Source organism: Aphelocoma coerulescens, chromosome 7 (assembly GCF_041296385.1).
Source record: "Aphelocoma coerulescens isolate FSJ_1873_10779 chromosome 7, UR_Acoe_1.0, whole genome shotgun sequence".
Classification (NCBI taxonomy): domain Eukaryota; kingdom Metazoa; phylum Chordata; class Aves; order Passeriformes; family Corvidae; genus Aphelocoma; species Aphelocoma coerulescens.
This window is the reverse complement of record NC_091021.1, coordinates 39,657,020-39,679,073: the sequence shown is the minus strand read 5'-3', so window position 1 is coordinate 39,679,073 and position 22,054 is coordinate 39,657,020. Positions and strand designations below refer to the sequence as shown.

At 44.1% G+C, this 22,054-nt stretch overlaps 1 protein-coding gene across 2 annotated transcripts in view; it reads left to right on the top strand.

The window, feature by feature from the left end:
* The first annotated feature begins 2,999 nt into the window (after positions 1-2,999).
* Positions 3,000-22,054, top strand: part of CCDC148 (coiled-coil domain containing 148) — a 59,068-nt gene continuing 40,013 nt past the window's right edge. The window contains exons 1-4 of one of the 2 annotated variants that reach the window (XM_069021377.1): positions 3,996-4,111; positions 17,146-17,291; positions 18,439-18,555; positions 19,337-19,417. In XM_069021377.1, coding sequence (XP_068877478.1) covers positions 19,363-19,417 — 55 coding nt within the window. In that variant the 5' untranslated portion in view covers positions 3,996-4,111; positions 17,146-17,291; positions 18,439-18,555; positions 19,337-19,362. Of the gene's footprint in view, positions 3,142-3,995; positions 4,112-17,145; positions 17,292-18,438; positions 18,556-19,336; positions 19,418-22,054 lie in introns of those variants that run through there. The other variant, XM_069021378.1, reaches the window with a different exon arrangement.

Below are 22,054 nucleotides of genomic sequence, written 5' to 3'. Positions count from 1 at the left end.
AATACAAACTATGGCCAACAACAGGCTCACAGCTATGCTTTTCCAGACAAGTATCACGAGTTCTGCTTGCCTTTTAAGGGGTCTTTTCTGTACCATATTACACTAAGTATGTCCTGGTACTAAAGCAAACTACTCTTAATTACACTCACAAAAATTTTGTTAAGCTCACTGAACTCCCTGAACTAGTCACTGCTTTCCTGGACCAAACAAATAACCAAATGTTGCAGGACTTGATTATTTTCAGCATCACAATTAAGAAAAAAAAAATCCCCATAACAAAATTAAGACATTACTCACACAGTGCTACCTTTCAGAACTGCTTTAGCTCTTCATCTGTACTAAATGTATTGAAATAATCTGCATAAGGTGAAGGAAAAGTACATGAAGTTCTTATTTATGTTTCCTGTTTATTTAAAATCCAGTTTTTCTCCAGAGATTCAGATTCAGTGCAGATTTCTACACTAAACACCAGACACACATTACTAATTAAGATTACTATTACTTGTACATAGCATATACTATCACTATGAAAAATACCTCAAAATGCACTAGATGATATTTAGCTATTACAAGAAGCTTCTATAAAAAGGTAATGTATCCTATCACTTTCCCTGTTTACATTGTGTGACTGAATTCAACTGTTCATTATAAAAGGATCCTGCATTACTATTGAAAAAAGCAAACTCCAAAAGGTGTTATCAGTTGACATTCTAAGAAAAATTAAAACAAATCCTCCCCTCTCATAGAAGATGACTCTCACAAAACTTTCTCCAACTGTGTTTTAAAGAGAACTTCTATTATCAGTACTGCTATTAATGCTGAACATCTAACAAGATAAAAGGGAAAAAGTTTTTACTGGAAAGGGCCTATCAGCTGTTCTACCTTAATTAAAAATATTAATAGCATCTTATTTCAGCAGCAATAGAGCACTTCACAAGCAATTTCAACAGAAGGAGAAAGTAAAATTACTGCAATCTATCTTTCCACAGACAGGTTACATTTATTTGCATATAACATTGTAATGTTTAACAGAGACATTACAGCATGTAAATGCCAACTAAAAGCTTTTGCCCCCAAAACACACCCCCCCACCTGAAACATGATAAACAAGACCAAATTACTGTCTCTTCCTAAACTAAACAAGCACATTAAGTAGGTTCCGATGTTTTTATCACCGTGAACACATTATTTGGTGTTGACCTCAAAAATACAGTTATTAGTTAAAGGGAAAAAGTTATCATCCTTGTCATCTCCTAATCTCTAAACTCCAATTTATCAAAAAATGACAATGCTGAAAAAACTGTAAAGCCAGTTCATGCAACACTAGTGCTCCCAGTCCAACCACACCTTTTCCTTCAAACAGTCGAATCTGGAAGCAATGACTAATGTAAAATTAACAGGGAGCGGGAGGCTATTTAGAAAAAAAAAAAAGAAAAAAGTACAAAGGTCTATGGGGCAAACAGAGGCACTTCAGAAACACTCAGTTCTCTGTCCGTGAACTGCTGATGCCTCCTGAGCGTCAGCCGGGAGGAGAAATGAACCAGAGAGGGCTTGAGTCATCAACTCTGACTTTTCTGTGCTGAAACAGCCCGGGTTCAGCAACAGCATTTATTTTATTACGGCGAGACTTCATTTCCCAGCTCTCCCAGCCCAAGCCACGGCAGTCGCACTCGGTAACCGGCACCTGCAGAGCACTTTCTGTTCCCGCACACACTGCAGCGTGCCCGAGGCACGGCCGGCCGGCGGCACCGCCACGAGCAGCGCGGGCACCTGTCCCCGCGGGCCACAGCTCCCCCCGCCGCGCCCGAACCCTGCACGTGCTCCTCCGCTCCCAGCTCCTCGTCTTTGATCGGAGAGGGGGAGAAAACACCTCAGAAAGTTACTAGAGCCCCAAGAGCCGTGCTCCCGGTGCGCGGGCCGAGGATGCTCCGCGGCTCCTCAGTACCCGGCGACGGGAGCGCGGCTCGTTCTGCGGTCACACGAAGGGTGAAAAATCCGTATTTAAATCCCGTGCAGAGAACGCCGCGACAGCAGCGGGGTCAGGGACCCCCGGGAACACCAGGACGGCAGCCGAAGCCTGGGGCACCCGGGAACAGCGGGACGGCAGCCGGGGCCCGTGGCCGCCCCGTGCGGGCACAGCGGGCGCGCAGGGCCCGGCGCTGCCGGCTCACCCCGCCCGCTCCGCCGACCCCGCCATCCCTCGCACCACCCGCCGCGTCCCCACCCGGCCCCGCCACCCGGGGCCGTGCGGCGCTGCAGGCGCGGTGAGGCCCGGTGGCCCTGCCCGCTGCGGCTCCGCTCGGCTCGCAGCTCCCGGCGCAGCGCCGCGCACACCCCACGCATACGGCGCGACCGCGGACACCGGCGGGCCCGGGCTCCGCACTCCCGCCCGGTGCCGCGCAGCGCCTGGGGCAGGGGCCAGGCGGCGGCACCTCCGTCCGCAAGGCCCCTCCGGGCGGCTCCACCGGGCTCCGGGCGGCCCCGCGGGCACGGAGATCGCGCGTTGCTCCGCCCGGGGGTCCGCCCGAGACGACGGCTCTTCGACCACGATGCCCCGCCGGGATCCGCCGCCTCGCCTCCCGCGCCGCCCTCCTCGCCGCACCTCGCTTCTCCCGCGCGGCGGTCCCAGCCCGCGGCCTCCCCCGTAACCCGCACTCACCGCGCGGAGCAGCCCCGCGGCCCCGCCGGGCGCGCCCGCCCTACCCCGGGGTCTCCATGGTGGCGGCCCCGCCGCCCGCTCCGCCAGCCCCGCCCCGCCCGCGCGGCGCGTCACGCACCGCCCGGCCCGGCGCCCACCTCCATTGGCCAGGCGCGGCCTGGGCCGGCGTTCCATTGGCTGCTGCCCCTCGTTAAACCCTCCAATGGCGGCTCGACTTGAGGTTGCCGTGGTTACCGATGCTGTGAGGGGGAGACGAGACGGGACGGGACGGGACGGGACGGGACGGGACGTACTCGGCTCGACTCGACTCGGCTCGACTCGACTCAACCCAGCCCAACCCAGCCCAGCCCAATCCAATCCGTGTCTGGGGCGACTCTGCCGGGAGTGGCCTGACGGGACCCGCGCTGTGCCCGAGGCGGCTCCGCTAGGCGAGCCTGTGGGGACGGGAGGCTCTTCCGGTGCCACCCGCCGGACCCGTCGCGGTGAGTGTCCGAGCGCGGCGGGGGCGAGCGGTGTGCGCGTGGGTGGAGTAACCGGTTGCAAAATGGCCTGTGCGGGCGTGCTCGCGATGGCCGGAGGTGCTCGTCCCTCGGTGCCGGCCGCCTCCTGCCCCGCCGAGGGAGTGGAGCAGGAGCGGAGCAGGGAGCAGCCCGGAACTCCGGCGGCTTTGCCGAGCCGCAGAGCCGGACCCGTCTGCCCACCACCCTGTGCCACGTGCTCCGGGCTGAGCCTGCCTGGGCAGGGAGCTTGGACCAGCTGCCCCCCGAGGTCCCGTCCGACCTGACGCGTCCCGGGCGCCTGTGAGCCGCCGTGCCGGCAGAACGTACAGCCCGCGGCGCTGCTCAGACACGACGGACCAAGTCCAGGCGTTTGGGAAAGACGGGAAAACGCTTTCCTTCGCGTTTTAACTTCCCACCATTTTAAGCTTCCAGTAGCAGCCAAACTCTCTTGATGGCGTGTAAGGAATTATAGATGTAAAAAAGAAAAGCTAGTATCCCTAAAACCGCTGTAAAACATTTCACTAACAGGCTTTGGGTGTGTTAAATGCTTGATCAACTTTTTGCATCGCATGCCTGTCCTGAACTCGCCCTCCCAGTGTGTCTCGGGCGGCTGAGTGGTGCCATTCCTCTCCTTCCAGCCTCCCGAACAGACTGCCCCGGTGTATCCCAGGTGTGACTGGTTTTCTATTTACTTATTTCTCTCCTCCCACCGTGCAGGTGCGATAGTGATAGACACTCTCCACTTCGCTGGCTAGTACAGTGATGGCACTATAAATGGCTAAAAGGAGCCAAAACCAAAGGGCCACTTGAATCAGCAGCTCTTGCTGTCCCAAGAGGTTATTTTGTTCCCCCCTCTTCCCCTGTTGTATTGGTGCAGATGGTGTAGAGAGCCTGCTGTAAAAGAACATGATAAAAGTATCCACATTTTAACTTGTGTCTTTTTTCCATCCAGGTCAGTTTTTCAGTTTAGTGTTTGATGGGGTGGATCACAGTTTTATTTTAGGCATCAGGACACATGAACTTGTGATGTGGTTTAATTTGCGCTAGTGCTGCAGCTAGAACTATGTCCTTCATTATCCTTTGCTTAGGAAGGAACTGCAGGTAACAAGTAGGAGGTAGCTGAACGTGGAGAGTCACCTTTAAACTCATATAGTCCCTTCTCTGAATTTCCCACTTGGAATGTAATCTCCTACATGGAAACCATGTAGGCTATTGGTAAGATATTTAATCTCGGAGGTATTTGTTGCTATTTGTATAATTATTTTTATATTGAATAACACAGTAGGAACTCCTATATTATGAGGATATCCACATGGAAAATGCTTGGCAGCTGTAAACAGGAGTCTTGAGTCCTTACTGCTCTGAAAAATCTCACAATTCATACCATGTGAACTACGTATAAAATATTATCAAACCAGAATAGTGGTCTCTGTCTATGAAATGGGAAACAGGAGCTGAGGGGAATAACAGTAGGAGCTTAGTAAAATAAAGAGTAACAGTATGAAATAAAATAAGTTGGGGAAAGGTCAAATGAGAGTGGAGAGCTGGAGTAAAGGAAAGATAAAATGTGGAGTAACTAGATATAGAATAAAGGGGGGAGAAAGTGCAGGATGTGTGAGAGCTGTGAACTTTCTTAGTTGCAAGGTTGTTTCTACCAAAGGTGTACTGGATTAATTAAATTAGCTTCAAATCAGTCTCAACTGGTTTTCACCTGTAATTTGGATATTGTTTTGCTGGCTTGGCTTTTATAGGTAATAGCTTTTGGGAAATGAGGAAGCTTACTTGCCCCCCAGTAAATGGAACTATTCCTGAATGTCATTGTGGGGGCTGTGGAAGGCACAGGCTATGGGCAGGACACGGGAGGTGGCACAATGCCATCTCCAGGCCTTCTTGGTGCTAGGTGGTTCCAGGTGGATTACTGTAACTGCCAGAATGATCAGGAACAGGCTGTTCTAAGTGCCCTGCATCCCTGCAGAGCCATGCATTGCACGGTCTAGCTGTGTTTTAGAGTTTCCCATTGGGGTGAGATGGGAAAGGGTAAGAAATACTGTTGAGAAGGAGAATGGGATCTTGAGCCGCTTTGTTTTGGCACAATAGAAGTAGAAAGAATTGAGAGGAACATTTTGAGGTCCTGTCAGATTTGGAACTATGTTGAATGACTGTCAGTGAAGAAAAACTACTTAATTCTATATGGTATTAGTCATACCCTTATAGCTGGTTTATTTGTTTTGGCACCCTGAGCAGCCAATACATTATCTAATTGACTGTTGTGTGTCCCAGTGCAGCAATCCTGTCCAACAGGGGCAACACAGGCTATGGAAAGGCACCTCTTTTTAACTTTCCAATGCAAAGAGCTGCATGGAGTGTGATTCTTTGATTTCTTATTCCATTAGCTGATAGTGGCCTTTGTCAAATATACATTTTAATTCTTGCATCATTTTTAGAATCAGCAACAAGCAAGTACAGTTTCTTTTTTTTCTCCTTTCCTCTGGATGTGACTTGCAAGTAAGATGGTCTGTTTCATTCTCAGTGTCATTTGGAAAGCCATGATTCCACTATGCTTGCAAATCGTAAAAACCTAGTCTCATGTTTTCCTTTGGAACCGTACTGGTTTCTCTTGAGCCTTGAATCTGACCTCTTAAAGTGATTGTGCTCATCTTCCAGTGGTTTAGTTGGCAATGTAGTTAACAGGTATTTGCTAGTTGTTTTACTGCTGTTGTGCTTCTTCAGCATTTCAAGTCATTAATATGGTTTTTTTGCTTTGTTTAATCTATTCTGAAATTAATCCATAATCAAGTCTTTCTTTTTATATGTGTTCCACAGATGTTCACAACCGTTGCAGAACATTGACACGCCTATCTTTTAATTTTAGTGATAAATATCAGCCACAAAACCAGTGTTGCTTTGTTTCTTGTTTTTTTTTTTTTTTTCTTTTTTCCGTTTTGTTTTGGTTTTGTGAATTTGGTTGGTTTGGTTTTGGGGGTTATGTTGGGGGCATGGGAGCTGTGGCTTGGTTTCTTCTGGAAGCTATTTAATGCTACCTGCTTTAACTGTAATCTCTTCCAGATACTGAAATTATGAAGATTTGGGAAAAAAATACCTGGGGAAGAGAGTGATGCTCATGGCAGGCTAACACAACACAGGAGCAGCTGTTTAGTGCTCACATGGGGAGTTATTTAGATGTGTGGGGCTTTTTCTTCTCATTAAAAGCTACAATTTTATTTCAAAAGTTACTGCAAACCATTGTGCTGACGTCACAGCAACTCAGTCAATCACAATACAATTGATTTTGGGTAATTTTGAAACTGTAATTTCATTTGGTATAAAAAGCACTAAATGTTCTCCTGCTTTTTGTTGTTTAGCTGGGGAGGTAAGGCACCTAACTTGTGTATTTCTGAGGAAAGTGGTGGGCTGACATTTTGCTTTTTCAGTGAGGGCTTTTATAGAAACTTTTGTTTTCAGACAGTGCCATTCAAAATTACTGCTCTGCCATGTATAGATATTACTCTTTCCCTGTGGTAAAACAAAATATTGAGGAAAATTGTTTGGATACTGCCAGATTGTTTGCACTTTCATTTTTTTTTCTTGCATGGCTTTGAAGCATCAAGTAGGAGTATTTGATCATAGATCATGCAAAATGCTCAGCATGACCACCAGCCTTCTGACTGCAGAGCCCCTGTGCTCTGGCTCAAACCCAGCTGCCATGGGAAGGAGAATGCTGCCCTATAATGATATCTCTCTCCAGCTTTCCCAGTGCCAGCAACAGAGTCCTGCTACGGTGCAGGCAGCTGCATCACAGAATTGATCCAGCTTCCCCAGAAACCTCCCTGGCATATATGCTCTTATTTTTCCAGTTGGATCAATTTTCTCGAGCGCACTGCTCCTGCCTGTGATGCCTGCACTAAGGAATGTGCAAGTAGCCATGTACAGCGGGAGTGGGGGGCCTCCTCTTTTGGCAGGAATGGGAAATGTTTTGCCCTGGTACCTGTTTCAGCAAAATGGAGGAGGTTTGAGGAAGAACAACTTGCTGACTGGTAGTGTAAGCTCAGTAACCTTTTCCCCAGGAGTGGAGTGATGGTGGTGTGTTTGGGGTAGCAGGAAAAGGGATGTCCTTAAGTGAGCTGTGCTGCTGAAGCCAGCTAATGGTGAAATCAGGTTTCATCACACATATGCACCTGTAAGTCAGGGTTGCTCTTGGATATTGCAGCACCTGGAAATAAACAGGCAACTTGGCAACAGCCAAGTGGATAATTTGGAGAAAAGATGCAGGAAATGCCGAGTGGGATGTCCAGTAAAGACAAGGTAATCAGCAGTTGGTCTGTTCTGTGGGTTTTCAGGTCCTAAGCTTGTAAGTAATTGTTGTGTAAACAGCCTTAAAAAAAAACAACCAAAGCCCACAACAACTCCCCCCAAAGCCCACAAAGAAATAAAAAAACCCTCACCATCCCAGCTCTGGACAATGCAGGTACTTATATCTACTCCAGGACAGGGGAAGGCCTGCTAAAATCCTTTGCAGTTTCTACCAACTGCTACAGTTCCCAAGCTGAACAAAATATTATCCATCTTCTAACTAGTTCGTATATGAGGCTGGAAAAAATGTTGAGAAATTAACCAGATTGTAATCTTTCTCACCAGACCAGGGATACGCAATGTCAGACTGAAATCTAGAGATACTTGATTAAGGAGACAACAAAGAAAATGTATGTGCAAAAACATTATGTGATTCATGTTTGCAGACTGTACATTTCTAGTGGCTGTAACTGAGAGGCCCCAGACAAAGATGAGTTGCTTTTTGTAGTAGGATATCAGACAACATTATACAATAATTTAAGGTGAAGTTGTGCCAAATGCTTCCCTGCATGTAACTCAGGGAATTTGGCCTAGCAGAACTGGCAAAAGCTGTACAAAATGATACTAATGCTCCTGACAAAATAAGCTGCAGTGGTTCCTAAATCACATGAATGATCTGTCCCTCTGGCTTGTCTCTCATAGGCTGCAGACAAACGTTCTGCTCTGACTCCCGCTACGCTACTCAGACAAAAATCATCTGGGTGGGCTTAAAGGACAGTGACACAGAGTCTTTGGTGCCAGCGCTACCTCACAAGGTCCTAGTCCCTCAGGGTCCTCTCTGCCCTGTGGCTGTTTGCCCTGGCTGTGTGTCCCACCTGCAGCTCAGGGTGGGCAGTGACCTGTGGCACTTGGGCAGGTGAGAGGCAGAATTGTTCTGAAGTATAACCATAAGTGTGCAAATGGCTGCAACTCCAGACAGCCACAGCTTCTCATAGGCTAAAACAGGGAAAAGTATCTTGGCTTAAGGAGAAATTGGACTTACTCACGCGGAGTTGTATGTTCTTGAAGCACTATTAAACTGTACTGCCAACAACATAAGCTAATCCAGCTGACTTCGGCAGTTCATTAGGAAATGCTTGCAGAAACTGGCCTGTCAGCAGAGCTGTGAGGAAGAGGCTCCAGCAGTAGGGCAGGGAACCCTTCCATACAGATTTGGGTTTATTAAGTAAAAAACATCAGTAAAAAAGCTAGCATGAGAATGGGGTAGGTGGAAATGCTTTCATGAATAATACTACACAGAAGGCAACAGTAAGGACAGAAGCATGTGCAAAAGGTGAAGAAAACTGAAAATTACCTTTTTAATTCCATGAAACAAGGAACTGAACTCTTGTTTTCCTTCCTGCTTTGAGAAAATCTGAGATCTAGCTAGATATAGAAAACGAAGCTATCATGACTACCAAACTGTGTATCTCCCATTGTGCATTTTGCAGCACTGGAAACAAGATCACATTGGTTGGTTTATCTGAAGAGCAACGGGGCTGTGATTTAACAGCCGGAATCCAGATATGTTGCATAGATTTCTTAAAGTCCAGTCTTCAGTAGGTTTTTGTTGTTTTTTTTTTTCTTTTAAAGTGACTCAAAGACTTCTGCCTGCTCTGAGCTTCTTTAACTGTTTTCCATTGAACTTCTGCTACTATTTAGTATTGACTATTTCAGTATCTGATGGTTTAGTACATGTGATACTTCTTGCAGAACACACTGTTCTGCTGCAGCTGCTTTTGAAGTCTAGCTTCTTGACTAACCCTGCCTGTAAAATTGTATCCTTATTCCACTGGCCCAGTGTTGTTATACGTGGAATCTATCTTTGAAATTCCTGTGGTACAGTGCAAATCCTGCCTCTTGATAAGAAGTGCAAAGCCCAGGTACTTTGTTGCCTTGCAGGGAATGTTGATTCTCTGCAGTTTTGTGTTACAGCATCTTTGCTTCTGTTGTGCTAAGTGAATTCTGTAGATTGAAGTGTTTTATCTGATAGGTGCAGAGTAGCAGAGAGTTGAGTTGCTCGCTGCACCATTCCAAACAGCCCTTTCCACATAGCCCAGCCAATAGCTGGTATGCTTTGTGGGCCAGGCAGCCACAGGTCAATTTAATTAAATGTTTGTCATTTCTCAAGTAATGGAGAAAACGGTAGGGTCTTAGAATGGATAACTCAGCCTCACATCTTCCAGTTAATCTTTCATATATGCAAGCATATTGTTTAGGTTTCTAGCTTTTGTTGTACATGGAGGTAATAAATAGAAATCTAGATAGAACATTAATAAAAACAACATATAAAAAAATTCTACAAATTTCTTGTGTTACAGAAGTCTGTAAATGATGCCTCAGAATTTTTGCCTTTAGCTCAGCAAAGCTGGGCTTTTGTCCAGGTTCATCCAGCCACATGCCAGGAATTGCCCAAAGGTGATGTGGCTCTCCCATCCCTGGCAGTGCCCAAGGCCAGGCTGGCCAGGGCTTGGAGCAACCTGTGATAGTGGAGGGTGTCCCCTGCCCATGGCAGGGGGTGACACTGGGTGGGCTTTAAGATCCAACCCCAAGTGCTCTATGATGATTAACTATTCAAAGCATCAGAGCATTTTCTCTTTTCATCCTTTCATTTAAACCTTGCAATCACCAGGTGGCTGACTGCAGCAGGCCACTGCATTTGGTTACTGAAAATGGATTGTGCATGTTTTGCTCAAAACAACATAAAGTGCCACCTGACTCACTTGATCCAAGATGACGTGGGTGACTTCATTTCCTACCCTTTTTATGTCAACTTACCAACTTCTAAAACATTTACTTCCTTTCTTTTATCTGCTTGTTTCAATGTTTTTTTAAGTGTTCCTAAAGTGTTTTTCTCTTGGATTTTCTAAGAATATTCAAAGAATGGAGGGGGAATGGAGTTCTCTTGTGATGTACAGATCCTAAGAAAGCAGATGAGCTATTCCCTGCCCCTGTAGTGTGACAGAGCAGTCCATGAAGCTGATTGTTATAAGTGTTACTCAAATTGATCTTCCTACTTTGGATTAAGTTTTACTTAATGAGGAAGTAATGAGATTATCATAGACAAAAAGGACTATGTCTCTTTTGGGAACATACCATTTCTGAGACTTGACTTTATTTCAAAAAGATCTATAATTCTTTCTTTAAGGGAATGTAAATTTGAATTACAGTCAAACAATGGGATTTTTCTAGCAACTGTTTTGACACCAAATGATAGAAGTATTATACTGTGTATTTTCTTCCTGGGGAAAGGATTGACTGCTGCAAGATTAACACATTCTGGATGGGTGCCATTTTCAGATAGTTAGTTCAACTAGAAGAGAAAGGATCTGATTAAGGGATCAAGCTCATTATTTGTTTGTTGTTTGTACTCCACGCCCTACAATGGGAGTGAGTCTTTGCCTCTTTTCCCTAACAATAATTAGGATCAGAGGGTTCAACAACTGCGTGTTAATATTCCTTTTCTTTAAATGAAAACACGCAGTAGCTAAGCAATTAACATTTCCATTGAACCTTAAAATCTTCCAAAAAGCCTTCCACAAAATATTCAAGAAATAGCCAGATATTCAGAAGAGAGCACTGAGAATGAGGGACTTCTGGATTTGGGCGTTTTTTCTGAGCTCGTATTTTTTAGGAACATCTGTCCTTATGTATAATCCAAGTTCCTGTTGATGCTGTGTTCCGAGCTTTCAGTAAGTCCGTGGTTCAGCCCTGATTTCCTAGTGGTGTACACCCAGTAGTACATTGTGTGAGCCACTGAGAGGATTGCAACACCTGCTATCGCAGGATTCTGTGTCCTTTGTTTGTACAAATCTGAAGAGTACCTGCTGTACTGTCATTGGTGATACTATTAAGTTGTATTTTGTGAAGACTTGATTCATATTATTGATTTTTACATTTAATAATGTGAGTGATTTAAAGCATGCACAAGAAATTGTTTCAAAAGGCATGTCTGGGTCATTAAGCACTGTGCCTCCCTGCCAGAAATCCTTCTGCCCCTTGTTTGATGAGCAGCACTTTAGCTGGGAGGAAAAAATGGCACTGGTGACCCAAATCTGCAAAGATTTATGTATGCAAACAACTTGAAGTGAGACAGTGGAATTAGGCTCTTTTAAAATCACTGGTTAAACTCGCTGGAGGCACTCATGCTTGTGGAACCGGGCCTGGACTGGACCTGACTCATCCCCAGGAGCAGTCTGTGGCAGGCACCAGGCTTTGCTTCCTCCAGGAATGCTGACTGACACTGGAGAGTTTAATTTCTATTTAAATGAAAGGACGGAGGATCCTGCCTCAATATTGGCTATTCCCATATGTACGAATAAACATAGGTTGTATACCTCAGGCACCAGCAAGGGCTTACATTAAGAATACACTGAAGAGTTTGGTTGGAGATGAAATCTTTTACGAGATCACGTTTTTATTGCCTAAAAGAGTTCACTGAATAGTGAAATACTAAATTGTCAAAGAAGCAGAAAAAGAGAATTGATAAACCTTGTGCTTTTTACTGCTGCTAAAAGGTTTAGCTGTGGCTGGCTGTAAGCAGAGCTGACTTGGCATTCTTGGGGGACAGATTTCTATGTACAGGGACTTCTGCTTGGTGGCTGGGTGATCTTTTGTACTTTTTCTTTCTAAGATGTATCAAGACTCCCAGCCGAGAGCCTGCAATGAAGTTTGAGAAAAGCTTTGAGGCAGGGTATTGGAATTCAGGCTTAGATGGACTTTTATAGTGTTGGAGAGGTTTCTAGATATATCTGCATTAAAGCAGAAATAAATTTAACTGGCAATGCTTTTATCATTTTGATTAGTACATTTGCTAGTTACTGAAGATAAAATGCAGGTTTATATAGATATTGTCCTTTTCCAAAACCATCTTAGCATTCATTCTCAGTGTTTTAGTGAGGTCATAATATTGAATTTGTGATAACAGAAAATGTGGACTGTGAAAGGCTGAGATCAAATACAAATGTATGACATCATTGTGGAAGAGAGAAATGGGTTGGCTAGAAGGGAATAAGGACTTGGTTAATCAGATACAGTAGCCCTAAAATTACAGAAGATGGCCAGTAATCGTTTTTTTTGCGTCAGTTCTGTTCCTGGGATGTATTCTCTGGGTTTCTTTTGAAAGGAGGTGAAGCTAAGGTCAATATGTGTGAAGATTTGTTCAAATACTGGCGTTAAATCAGAAACATGTCAGTAGAAAGAAAAGATATTAACAATTTGCCAAATGGACAAATAAATAAATAAATTACCCAGAGGGGTACCTCTGCTGCTGCTAATCTTACTAGTATCCATAGTTATTTTTCAAAAAGGACAGCATTTCTTGTGTTAGAAGCTTGTAATTTAAAGCTGGCCAGATGGACCAGGATTAGGATGATGGTTCCCAAAATGTGTAATACAGGAGAATGACGCTGATGCGGCAGCTGCGCAGGGAACAGCAATAAAAGGTTTTAATAGGGAGAAGTGGCTGTGATGGATCCAATCTTCTTAGAGCTTTTGAGTACTCCCAATTTTCCATCAATGTTATTTTTGCCTTCATTATATGGTGTAGATGACAGTCACTGTAGTACTCCCTTCCCAAGTTTATCAATAGAAGCAGTGCTCAGATGGTCAGAAAGCAAAAAAAGCAGGCAGGAGGAAGACGGACTGTCTATAGCAGGGGACTGGAATTTCTTTTAAGCTTGTGAGAAACCAGATTGTCAACTCCTTGTGTAGTTATTTTTTCTAAAGACAGATGTTTCATCTGGCTTTTACATTACTCATAATTTTGAAATGTCTCTTCACACTGTTTTATTTAATCTAATAAAATCTTAACCTTACTAAAAGTATGGTGCAGTGGTGAAACTGTCAGGTGGTACCCCCTTTCTCTTTATCCAGCTGAAGTTTCTGACCCCGATCTGGTTTTCTTTTAATTTATTTTTAAATCCCTTGCTGTTGTTTTTGACCATGATCAACAGGTACTAGAACACGTACTGTGAGCTGATGGGGAAGGCAGGAGAATAACCAGAAGCCAGCCTGGAAATCACACTGGGGAAAGTCTGGGTTTATCTGTGCAAGGTACTGCTCATTCTGTCAAACTTGGACAGGTATTGCTGATACTTAAAGAAACAGTTTGCATCCTCCTGTGCAGTTGTGCAGCGTGTAATGCTAATTGGCAGAGTTCCCTAATGCAGCTCTTTTCCTCCTTCTTTTAGAGCTTCCTCAAGCTCTGCTGAGTTGTCTAGTTGTCAGTTCTCCAGCTAAAATGCTCTTTTGACCTTCCCTTGCTGCTTAGTCTCCAGGCCTGGACTCGATGGTGGTGGTGTCTTTACTGGAAATGCCACCCTGGTTATCACATGGAGGTGGGAGGGAAATGCTTCCCCAGCTGTGAGAAGCTGATCTGATTTTGTTGTGCGTTCCAGCTCCTGAGCCCATGGAGACAGGAGGGGGCTCCCTGTGCACTCAGTACTCTCAGGTACCCAGACACTCTGCTCCAGCCTGTCCCTCTTGTTCCTGAGGAAAATCTGGGTTTAAGCATCATTGTCTTGTATTTGGAGACACACACATGCTTCCTCCCCCCAGGCCTTGGAGCACCTTGCCAACAGCAGAGTGGAGGGAGCAAGGGCTCAGCCCGTGCTGTCCGTTGGCCTGGGCTGGAGCTGGTGTCCAGCAGTGGCCTGGCCGGCTCCACGTGTGCCAGCTGTGCTCGGGCAGGCAGCGGTCCGGGTGTCCTCCTGGAGGATGGGATCTTGTAGGACACAAAGCACAGACAGCTCCATGTGCCCCACTCAGGATCAGCAGCTGAGGCATGGCCTGGCCTGGCTGCTGTGGACCAACGTCTGGTTTTTTGTTCTTGGATAAAGTGGTTTGGATTTAACACTTGTGACATAATCTCATTTTGGTTTAGGGTGTTTGGATGTGAGGTGTATGCACTATTCAAAAACCTTCAGAGTAGATTATCCCTTAACTGGTATGGGTAAGACAACATCCGCTATGTGGGAATCCTTGCGATTCCAGTGCTTAGGGGACCCTTCAGAAGGGGCATTGGAAACCCAAATTTTCCTCCCTCCTGCCTCTTCATCTCTAACCACTGAGGTACAATGCTTTAAGGAAGGGATAGTCCTTTCCTGTCTTGTGAATGGTACCCAGATTTTCTTGTGGCTGTGTTCCAAGGAGTGTTTTAAATGCTAAGATTTCAATCTTCTAGAATATTTTCTTAATCTTTCTGGTCACAAATAATACATGGATTGACCAAGTGTGTGATAGTGTGTTTAGTTCAAGCTGCATTTTATGGATGGTTGTAAAGTAAAAGCCATACAGAAACAAACCTATTCCCAAGGCAACTATGAGTACTAGGACAAGGAAAGTTACTCTTGTTCTAAGGAGTACTACTTACTGAATAATCTTCCTTTATAAAGGAGGTATGCAAATTTAAGTTATTCTGTTGTACTCTGTGAAGGCAAAGATATTTAATGCTCAACTCTTACTGAAATTTCTACTCTTTTAAGTATTTTAGATTCCAGAACACATGGAATGTATATGAAAAACAAATCATTAGCTGTAACTTATTAGCTCTGTTTAAGCAGCTGCAAACCTTTAAAAATTAATAATTTTCATGGGGAATGTTAAGTCTGGGTTGTAAGCTGTAGTATTCATTCAGTGCAAGACTTCAGTTGAAGCTGACAGGGGGCTTGCAGGGTAGGGGTTGAGCAAGCACCCCCAGAATGAACCACCGGCCAATTAAATTTCTTGGGTTTAAACCTACAAATAATTCTATCTTTGTAAAGTGTCTTTATGATGTAAATATACTAAGCCTCACCCTAAACTTTCCTTTCCTCTTGTAATACTGACTCCACAACCAAGAGAAATATTAATAGTTTTCAGAATTTAATGAGAGCATTGATATATTTGAAATTACTCTTTTAGGGTTATAAAATACAGAAATCCAGTGGTCTCCTCAAGAGCAAAGGATGAAGGTGATCAGAAGCACTGCTGGGTGTAAAATCTACTGACTTTCCTTAAAAACTAAGATACCTCCCAAAATATTTGCATCACTTCCCATGAACTAGAGTGGAAATGCAAGAAATAGAAAAAAAAATCCACTACATCCAATTTTCCCTGTGTTTTGCCTTCAAGAAAGAAAAGACATAGATTTTATGTTCTGTGAAATTGCTGAATCACAGCTCTCCTGCCTGGCCAGGGAGCCTGGGATCAGAGGGATTTCCTCCGAGTGGTGCTGGGAGCTCTGAGCTCTGTGAGCGCTGCCCAGGGGAAGTGTCGCTGCTGTGGCACGGAGCTCAGGAGAGAGGATGGGGGACACTGAAGGCAGAGGTCTGAATGCCCTTTCTGAAGACTAACCATGTGAAAAGAGCAAAAAAATCTTTTGAGGCAAATTTTTTGTCTTGTACCACTGTACTTAAGTATACCACTGAATTCCCTCTGCAGCTCAAGCATGGGGAAGTTGGGTGCCCCAAACTGCAAGTGGTAGGAGGCAAAGCCAAGCCAGTTTCACTGGTGCAAGTCTCTCTTTTTGACTTGGCAAGGAACTTTGATGGCGCCCACTCTGTATTTAGGACTATCCCATGTGTTTCCCTTGGTAGACATATTTTCCTACTTTTAATTTGAGGAATTTCGGCAGCTTGGTTGAAGCGGCTGCCCCTGGGCTGGTACAAAACTCAAAAGTCCACATGATTCCATAAAGCATGTGCAGACAATCTGCTGCAAATGCAATGCAGATATATTTATTTCTGTTTGCAGAGTCTCAGAACATGGTAGCCCTGCCGATACCTCTGCTAACGAAAATCAACATTGCTGTGTAAATGTTAGGCATAGTACACAAAACCCTCAAGAGAACTTGCTGTTGTTTAAAAATGGTGCTGCTGATGTGTAGAGCTTGAGTGGCTCTGCTGGGGAATGGCCATAGCTGTTCAGGATCCTTGGGAGGATGCTGCCCTTGTTGTCTTGTTCCCATGTAGCTCCAGGCTGTACCTGAGGGGATAAGAAGGGACTTGGTGCAGCTACTCTTTGCTCTAATGGGACTGACAATGTCAGTAGGGTGACAGAAGTATCAAGCCAGAGCTGAATATTCACATCTTCCTGACTGAGCCTATGGATTGTGAGGACTTATGATTTTTCCAAGAAATAGATCTACGAAGACTGAACAATCAAAAGGGCTTTAAAATAAGGAATTTTAATATGATGCTTGTGATGCTTTCCCTTTTCTCTAAATTCTTCAAGGGAAGGGTAAAATTCAGCAAAGGATTTGAGCTTTTATTGTTAGGGCTGTAAATTTTCCTGTTCAACATTAATGACTATAAATTCAGTGGAATGTTGTCACATAGTTGCACTGGACTTTCCAGAAAGTCCTGAATATTATAGAATTCCATGGGAAATTATGTCAGCTGGCAGGGTTTCACTTTCTTTTTTTTTGTGATTCCCCCTCTGTTCTCTTTTTTAAGTACAGAATTTCATGACGTGCCTACTTTCCCCTCTTCCCAGGAAGAGGATTTTGGAGGCTGGTAATCTAAGGGAATTATAACACCAGGGATACTGAATTAAACCTAATTTACAGGCTTGTAAACAACCTGAATAAGAAGTATTTCCTTTACATGCCTTTTGAAGTTGCTCAGCCTATATAGCTTAAAGATTTGTGTGTTGGTGATTGAGCATTTCTTGTTTCAGTTATATTTCCAGTGACTTCTCCAAGAAACAGAAGGCAAGCCTGTGTGTACCTGACCGTTCTAAGAAGCAGAAAATTATATTTTGTCTTTAGGGGGAAAAGAAACAATATTTAAACTGTCTTTGTGCATCTTGAAGAAATAAGTAAGGTGAATCCCATACTTTACTGTTATGTAAATCCCTGCCTTAAAGCTTTACATATATAATTAATTTGATTTTTTTACAAAATCTATTCCAACCAAAGTATATATGCAGTTAGGAAATTACATGTAGATAAATTGATGTATAGACAAAACATTAGCATAACAAATGGGCCAAAGTTGCTTCTGATATGGAGAATTGCCTCCTTTATCTGGATGAATTAGGCAGTGTTGCATGGTTACAAATTGAAACTAAATAAGTGCTGCAAGCAGAAAAAAAACCCAGAATCAGCAGTATGAATGTGCTAGAATTTTCCTTCCTTTCTTTTTCCCTTAACTTTAGAGGAAGGTGTAGATTTTGGGGCAGAACTGTGAATCTATTTGCAGGTAACTGTTAGATTTTAAAACACATGTTGATATTTCTAAAGGGAAGTGAACTTCCTTGCCTGTTTTCTTACTTTCATATATCTTTAATTTCAATATTTGTGATCAGATGCTGACGTTTGATGTAGCTTCTGAACAATTGATACTGTCAATTACTTTCAGGACAGATTTGCAAAGATCCTTTTATTATTAACAAATGGCCACTACTGGGTGAAGACAGGTGTTATTTAGCCTTCAAGGGACAGTTTCGTAGCATTGCTTAATAACACTGGAGAATACGCATGAAGAAATACTGAGCAATGTCACATTTTAGCAATGAGCATTCACCTGTTTTGTACTAGATTTGGTCATGGGGGATTCTCTGTACAAAGCCTGGTGGTCATGAATTGTCTTTACCTTGTCACTTGCATAGTTCCTATGGACAGGATTAATCTCCCTGGCTGAGTCCCAGGAGCAGTGTGTGTGTGTGTGGATGTGGCTGTCATTTCAACTGCGCTTGCCTCGTGTTTGCAGTAATACTGGAAGCTCATTCATTGAACTGTTGTCCATCTAAGCTGGACTTTTACACTGTAGTTGCTTTTGATGATTCTGTGATGCAGAACGTCAAATGTAGCTCACAGAAAAGTACACTGTAAACTGTCTTTGGTTGCAGTCTCACCTTTTTATTTGACTGACATGAATAGCTCTCTGTCAGAGTAGTTCCCTTTACATTTCTTCTGCTGCTCTTCCTTCCCACCTTCCTGTTGCATTGTGCCATCCTTGGAATTTGTAGGGATAAACTAGTTCATCTCACTAGAACAGTGAGGAAGTAACTCCACAAATGAACAAATTTTGCCTCTCTGCTATTTGCTGTGTTGCTGCTTGCTGTGGGACCATGCATATGTCAAAGGTATGACAAAGAGATGGAATTTTGTGTGTATGGAATTGTGGCACATTATGGCTGGGTTTGAGGGAGAGGGTTCATGGGGAGCCCTGTTGGACATGACTTTTCCCTTCTGGTGTGACTCAGCTGTTGATTCAGTTCAGCTGAAACACCTCAGGTGGATCTATTGCTTTTATTTCTATGCAAGACCTGGGGTGACACCAATGCATGCTTAATTATGGTGAAAGTAAGGGGTTTGAGACATAAAAGATGGTTTTTTACTGTGTTGTGTAACTTACTGCATCTGAAACGTCCCGTTTGTCCCATGATGATGTGAGTACTCGATACACACTGCTCACCAAGAGTTGAGCCACTGCTGCTGGAACAACTGATCTGGTTTCACAGCGTTACTACAGAGGTGTTTAAAGGGACCTAGACAGTCTTGAAATATAAGAAAAGAGTGATCTTTTCAGGCTTAATTTCTATAAAGCAAAGAACGCCTCAAAACCTGATCTTACATTTGGATCGAGGGACTCATATTTTGAGAGGCACAAAACAAAGAATAGATGAGCTATGTCACAGCCTTACAGATTCATCAAGCAAATAATATTTTGTTTTCTCGGCTGCTAAATGATATGAGGCACATGAAATCTCTCTTAAAATGAAAGATGAACTTGAGGAATTTCTGTCTAATTCCATTTTTAGTGACATGTACCTCTCCTCAGAAAACGTTAGATATTTTAAAAAGTGTTTTCAGGTTGTATCCATAATGTTGGTATTCTCAAAACATCTGTTTGTTTCTCAACAGGTATAAAAAAATAATAAAAAATAAAAATGGGTGAACTGGACCATGGAGCACTGTTTTCAGGTCATAGGATTAGTGGTGGAGGTATGTATGCTATTGTTGTATAAGTTTAATTGTTTTATCGACTGTTTATGAAACACTCTGCAATTAATAGCCTCATATAGGAGCTGCTATAGCACTCTGGTTATGGTTTGAATTGGAAGGGACCTTAAAGCCCATCCAGTTCTACCCCTGCCATGGGCAGGGACACCTTCCACTATCCCAGGGTGCTCTAAGCCCCGTCCAACCTGGCCTTGGACACTTCCAGAGATGGGGCAGCCACAGCTTCTCTGGGCACCCTGTGCCACGGCCTGCCCGCCCTTACAGGGAAAATCCCTTCTTTAGTTCCTGTCTGTATCCACCTTCCCTTTAGGTTAAAACTGTTGCCCCTCATGCTGTCACTTACAAATCCTGGTAAGGAGCCTTTCTGTTTCTCTATAAGCCCCCTTTAAATGTTGAGAGGCTGCAGTCTCCCTGGAGTCTCCTCTAGCCAAACATCCCCACCTCTCTCAGCCTGTCTTCACAGGAGAAATGTCTCCTCAGGCCAGGTTTCTGTCCTCCTGTGCCAGGGACCTGGGAGCTGGGTGTTGTTCTCCGTAGGTCCAGGTGCAGAGCAGAGGGGCAGAACCACCTCCCTTGGCACCTGCCCACGCTGCCTCTCATGCAGGCCAGGCCCAGATTGGCTTTCTGGGCTGCAGAGGCAACTTGCCAGTTCATGCCCAATTTTTTGCTCGCAGGATTCCCAAGTTGCTCTCCACAGGGCTACTCCCATCCATTCAGTGCCCAGTCTCTGGCTGTCCCAGGGGACTGCCCGGCAGGGGGATTTGGAAAAACCCTTCCCCATCGAGGCATCGTCTGGAGCTGCGTTGTCAAGCTTTGTGTAGGCATGTAGCAAATGAAAATCCTGGGGGGAGGCTTGAAGGAGGATCATGGAATGGCTCTGCAGGATTTATTTTACCTTTTACCCCTTTGCAAAACCACATGTCAGACACAGCACTTCCAGCCACGGGGCTTAATAGATTATGCGGAAACATAATGGCCAATTTCACTACTAAAGAAAACTAAAGCAGAGGTTGTGAGGAAATGCCCATTCCTTATCCCTGGAAGCCTCCTAGGTTATGCAAAGTGACTGAGTATCTGTGCATGAGGGCTTCACAGTGCTAGGGCAAAAGTTCAGGTAGTTCCTTTGCAATTGTAACTGTACCTCAGGTTTTAGAAAATATATCTTACAGAAAATTGTGAAAAGACATTTTAGAATTTGAAAGTTTGGTATTTTATATTTTTGTTCATATGTGCATATATTTTTGTTTACATATATATATAAAATTTATTTCCCTTGTAAAATACAAGGCACGGCAAATACATCGCCTTTTAAAGACAAGGTTTGCATCCTGCATGCACACTCCTGATTTTGGAGTTAATCTCAGACAGATAGACCCTGTTGTTGCTTGTGTGACAGGGATGTTAGTGCCTGACGTAACTCCTGGCAGATCAGTAAGGCTCTGGGAGCTGTAGTGCAGCAGCAATTGGCTTAAGAGGAGAAATGGAGTGAGGGGCTTTTCAGAGCAATTCACTCTGAAAGTTTTACCTCTTTGAACATGGAATGATGTTCCATGTTCTCTGCTGGACAGTGTTGTAAGCAGTCTCAAGAAGAAGGAAAAAAAACTTCACATGGAGTCTTGCTGACTTAGGGATGAGAACTTTAAATTTGGATGGATGGGAATAAAAGCCCACAAAGACGGCTTAACAAAAAGCTGCCTAAAGATCTAAAACCTGGGGAAAAGGAAATTATTTGTACTAAGCTCACAGTAGGGATAGAATGGAAGAAATTAGTAGCTCAAGCTACTGAACACTTCTTATGTAAGGTATATAGAGAATAAAAGAAAGTTGTAATACAAGATCAAACGTATAGCCCGGTTAGCATAATGCTGACTTGGTGGAGTAACTGGTGTGTGGAGCAGGTGAGGGTGAGGAAGGCAGGACTGAGGGGGAGGGAAGGAAGGAGCCTCCTCTGTGCCGTGGCATGTCCTCACTGCATGGGGCTGGCCTGTGCTGCTGCGGGGGTGAGGGGTAGGAGCCTCCTCTGCTCCGATGGGAGCCTGGCACAGGCCGGCGAGCCAGGGCAAGGTCTCCATGAGGATTGGGCTCCTCTGTACCTGGGGTTACCTCCAGTGGGCTTCTCTCAGGTTCAGGTGACAAATCCTGTTCAGACAGGATTTTAACTATTGATTTTTTGGATTTGTTCTGATGCGACTGCTGGTCTCCGTGGCTGGAGGCTCAGTGGGAAATGGAGCTGCAACTCATTCCATTTGCATGGGATTGGTAGTTTTTATACCTTTTAGAAAAAAACTACTCCTGTTGCTCAATCCATAGGTTACAATAAACATTGAGGCAGTTTTCCAATCAGTGCAAGAAGAATGCATTTATTGAAACTTAGGTATTTCTGTATTAGAAGTTATTACAATGCCAGTAAATGCAGTTTAAAATTAATTAGTAACTAAATTCACAAGTAAATTATACTTTTCAAATTAACTTTTTGTAATCAGACAATTGGTTAGTGTTTATCATATAATTTCTGCAAGTTTATATTTGTTTCAAATTCTCATTCACCAAGTAACAACAGCATTATGAAAACTTCTAGTGTTTAAAACATTGGTTCTGATTTCTATCTATCATGCTTTC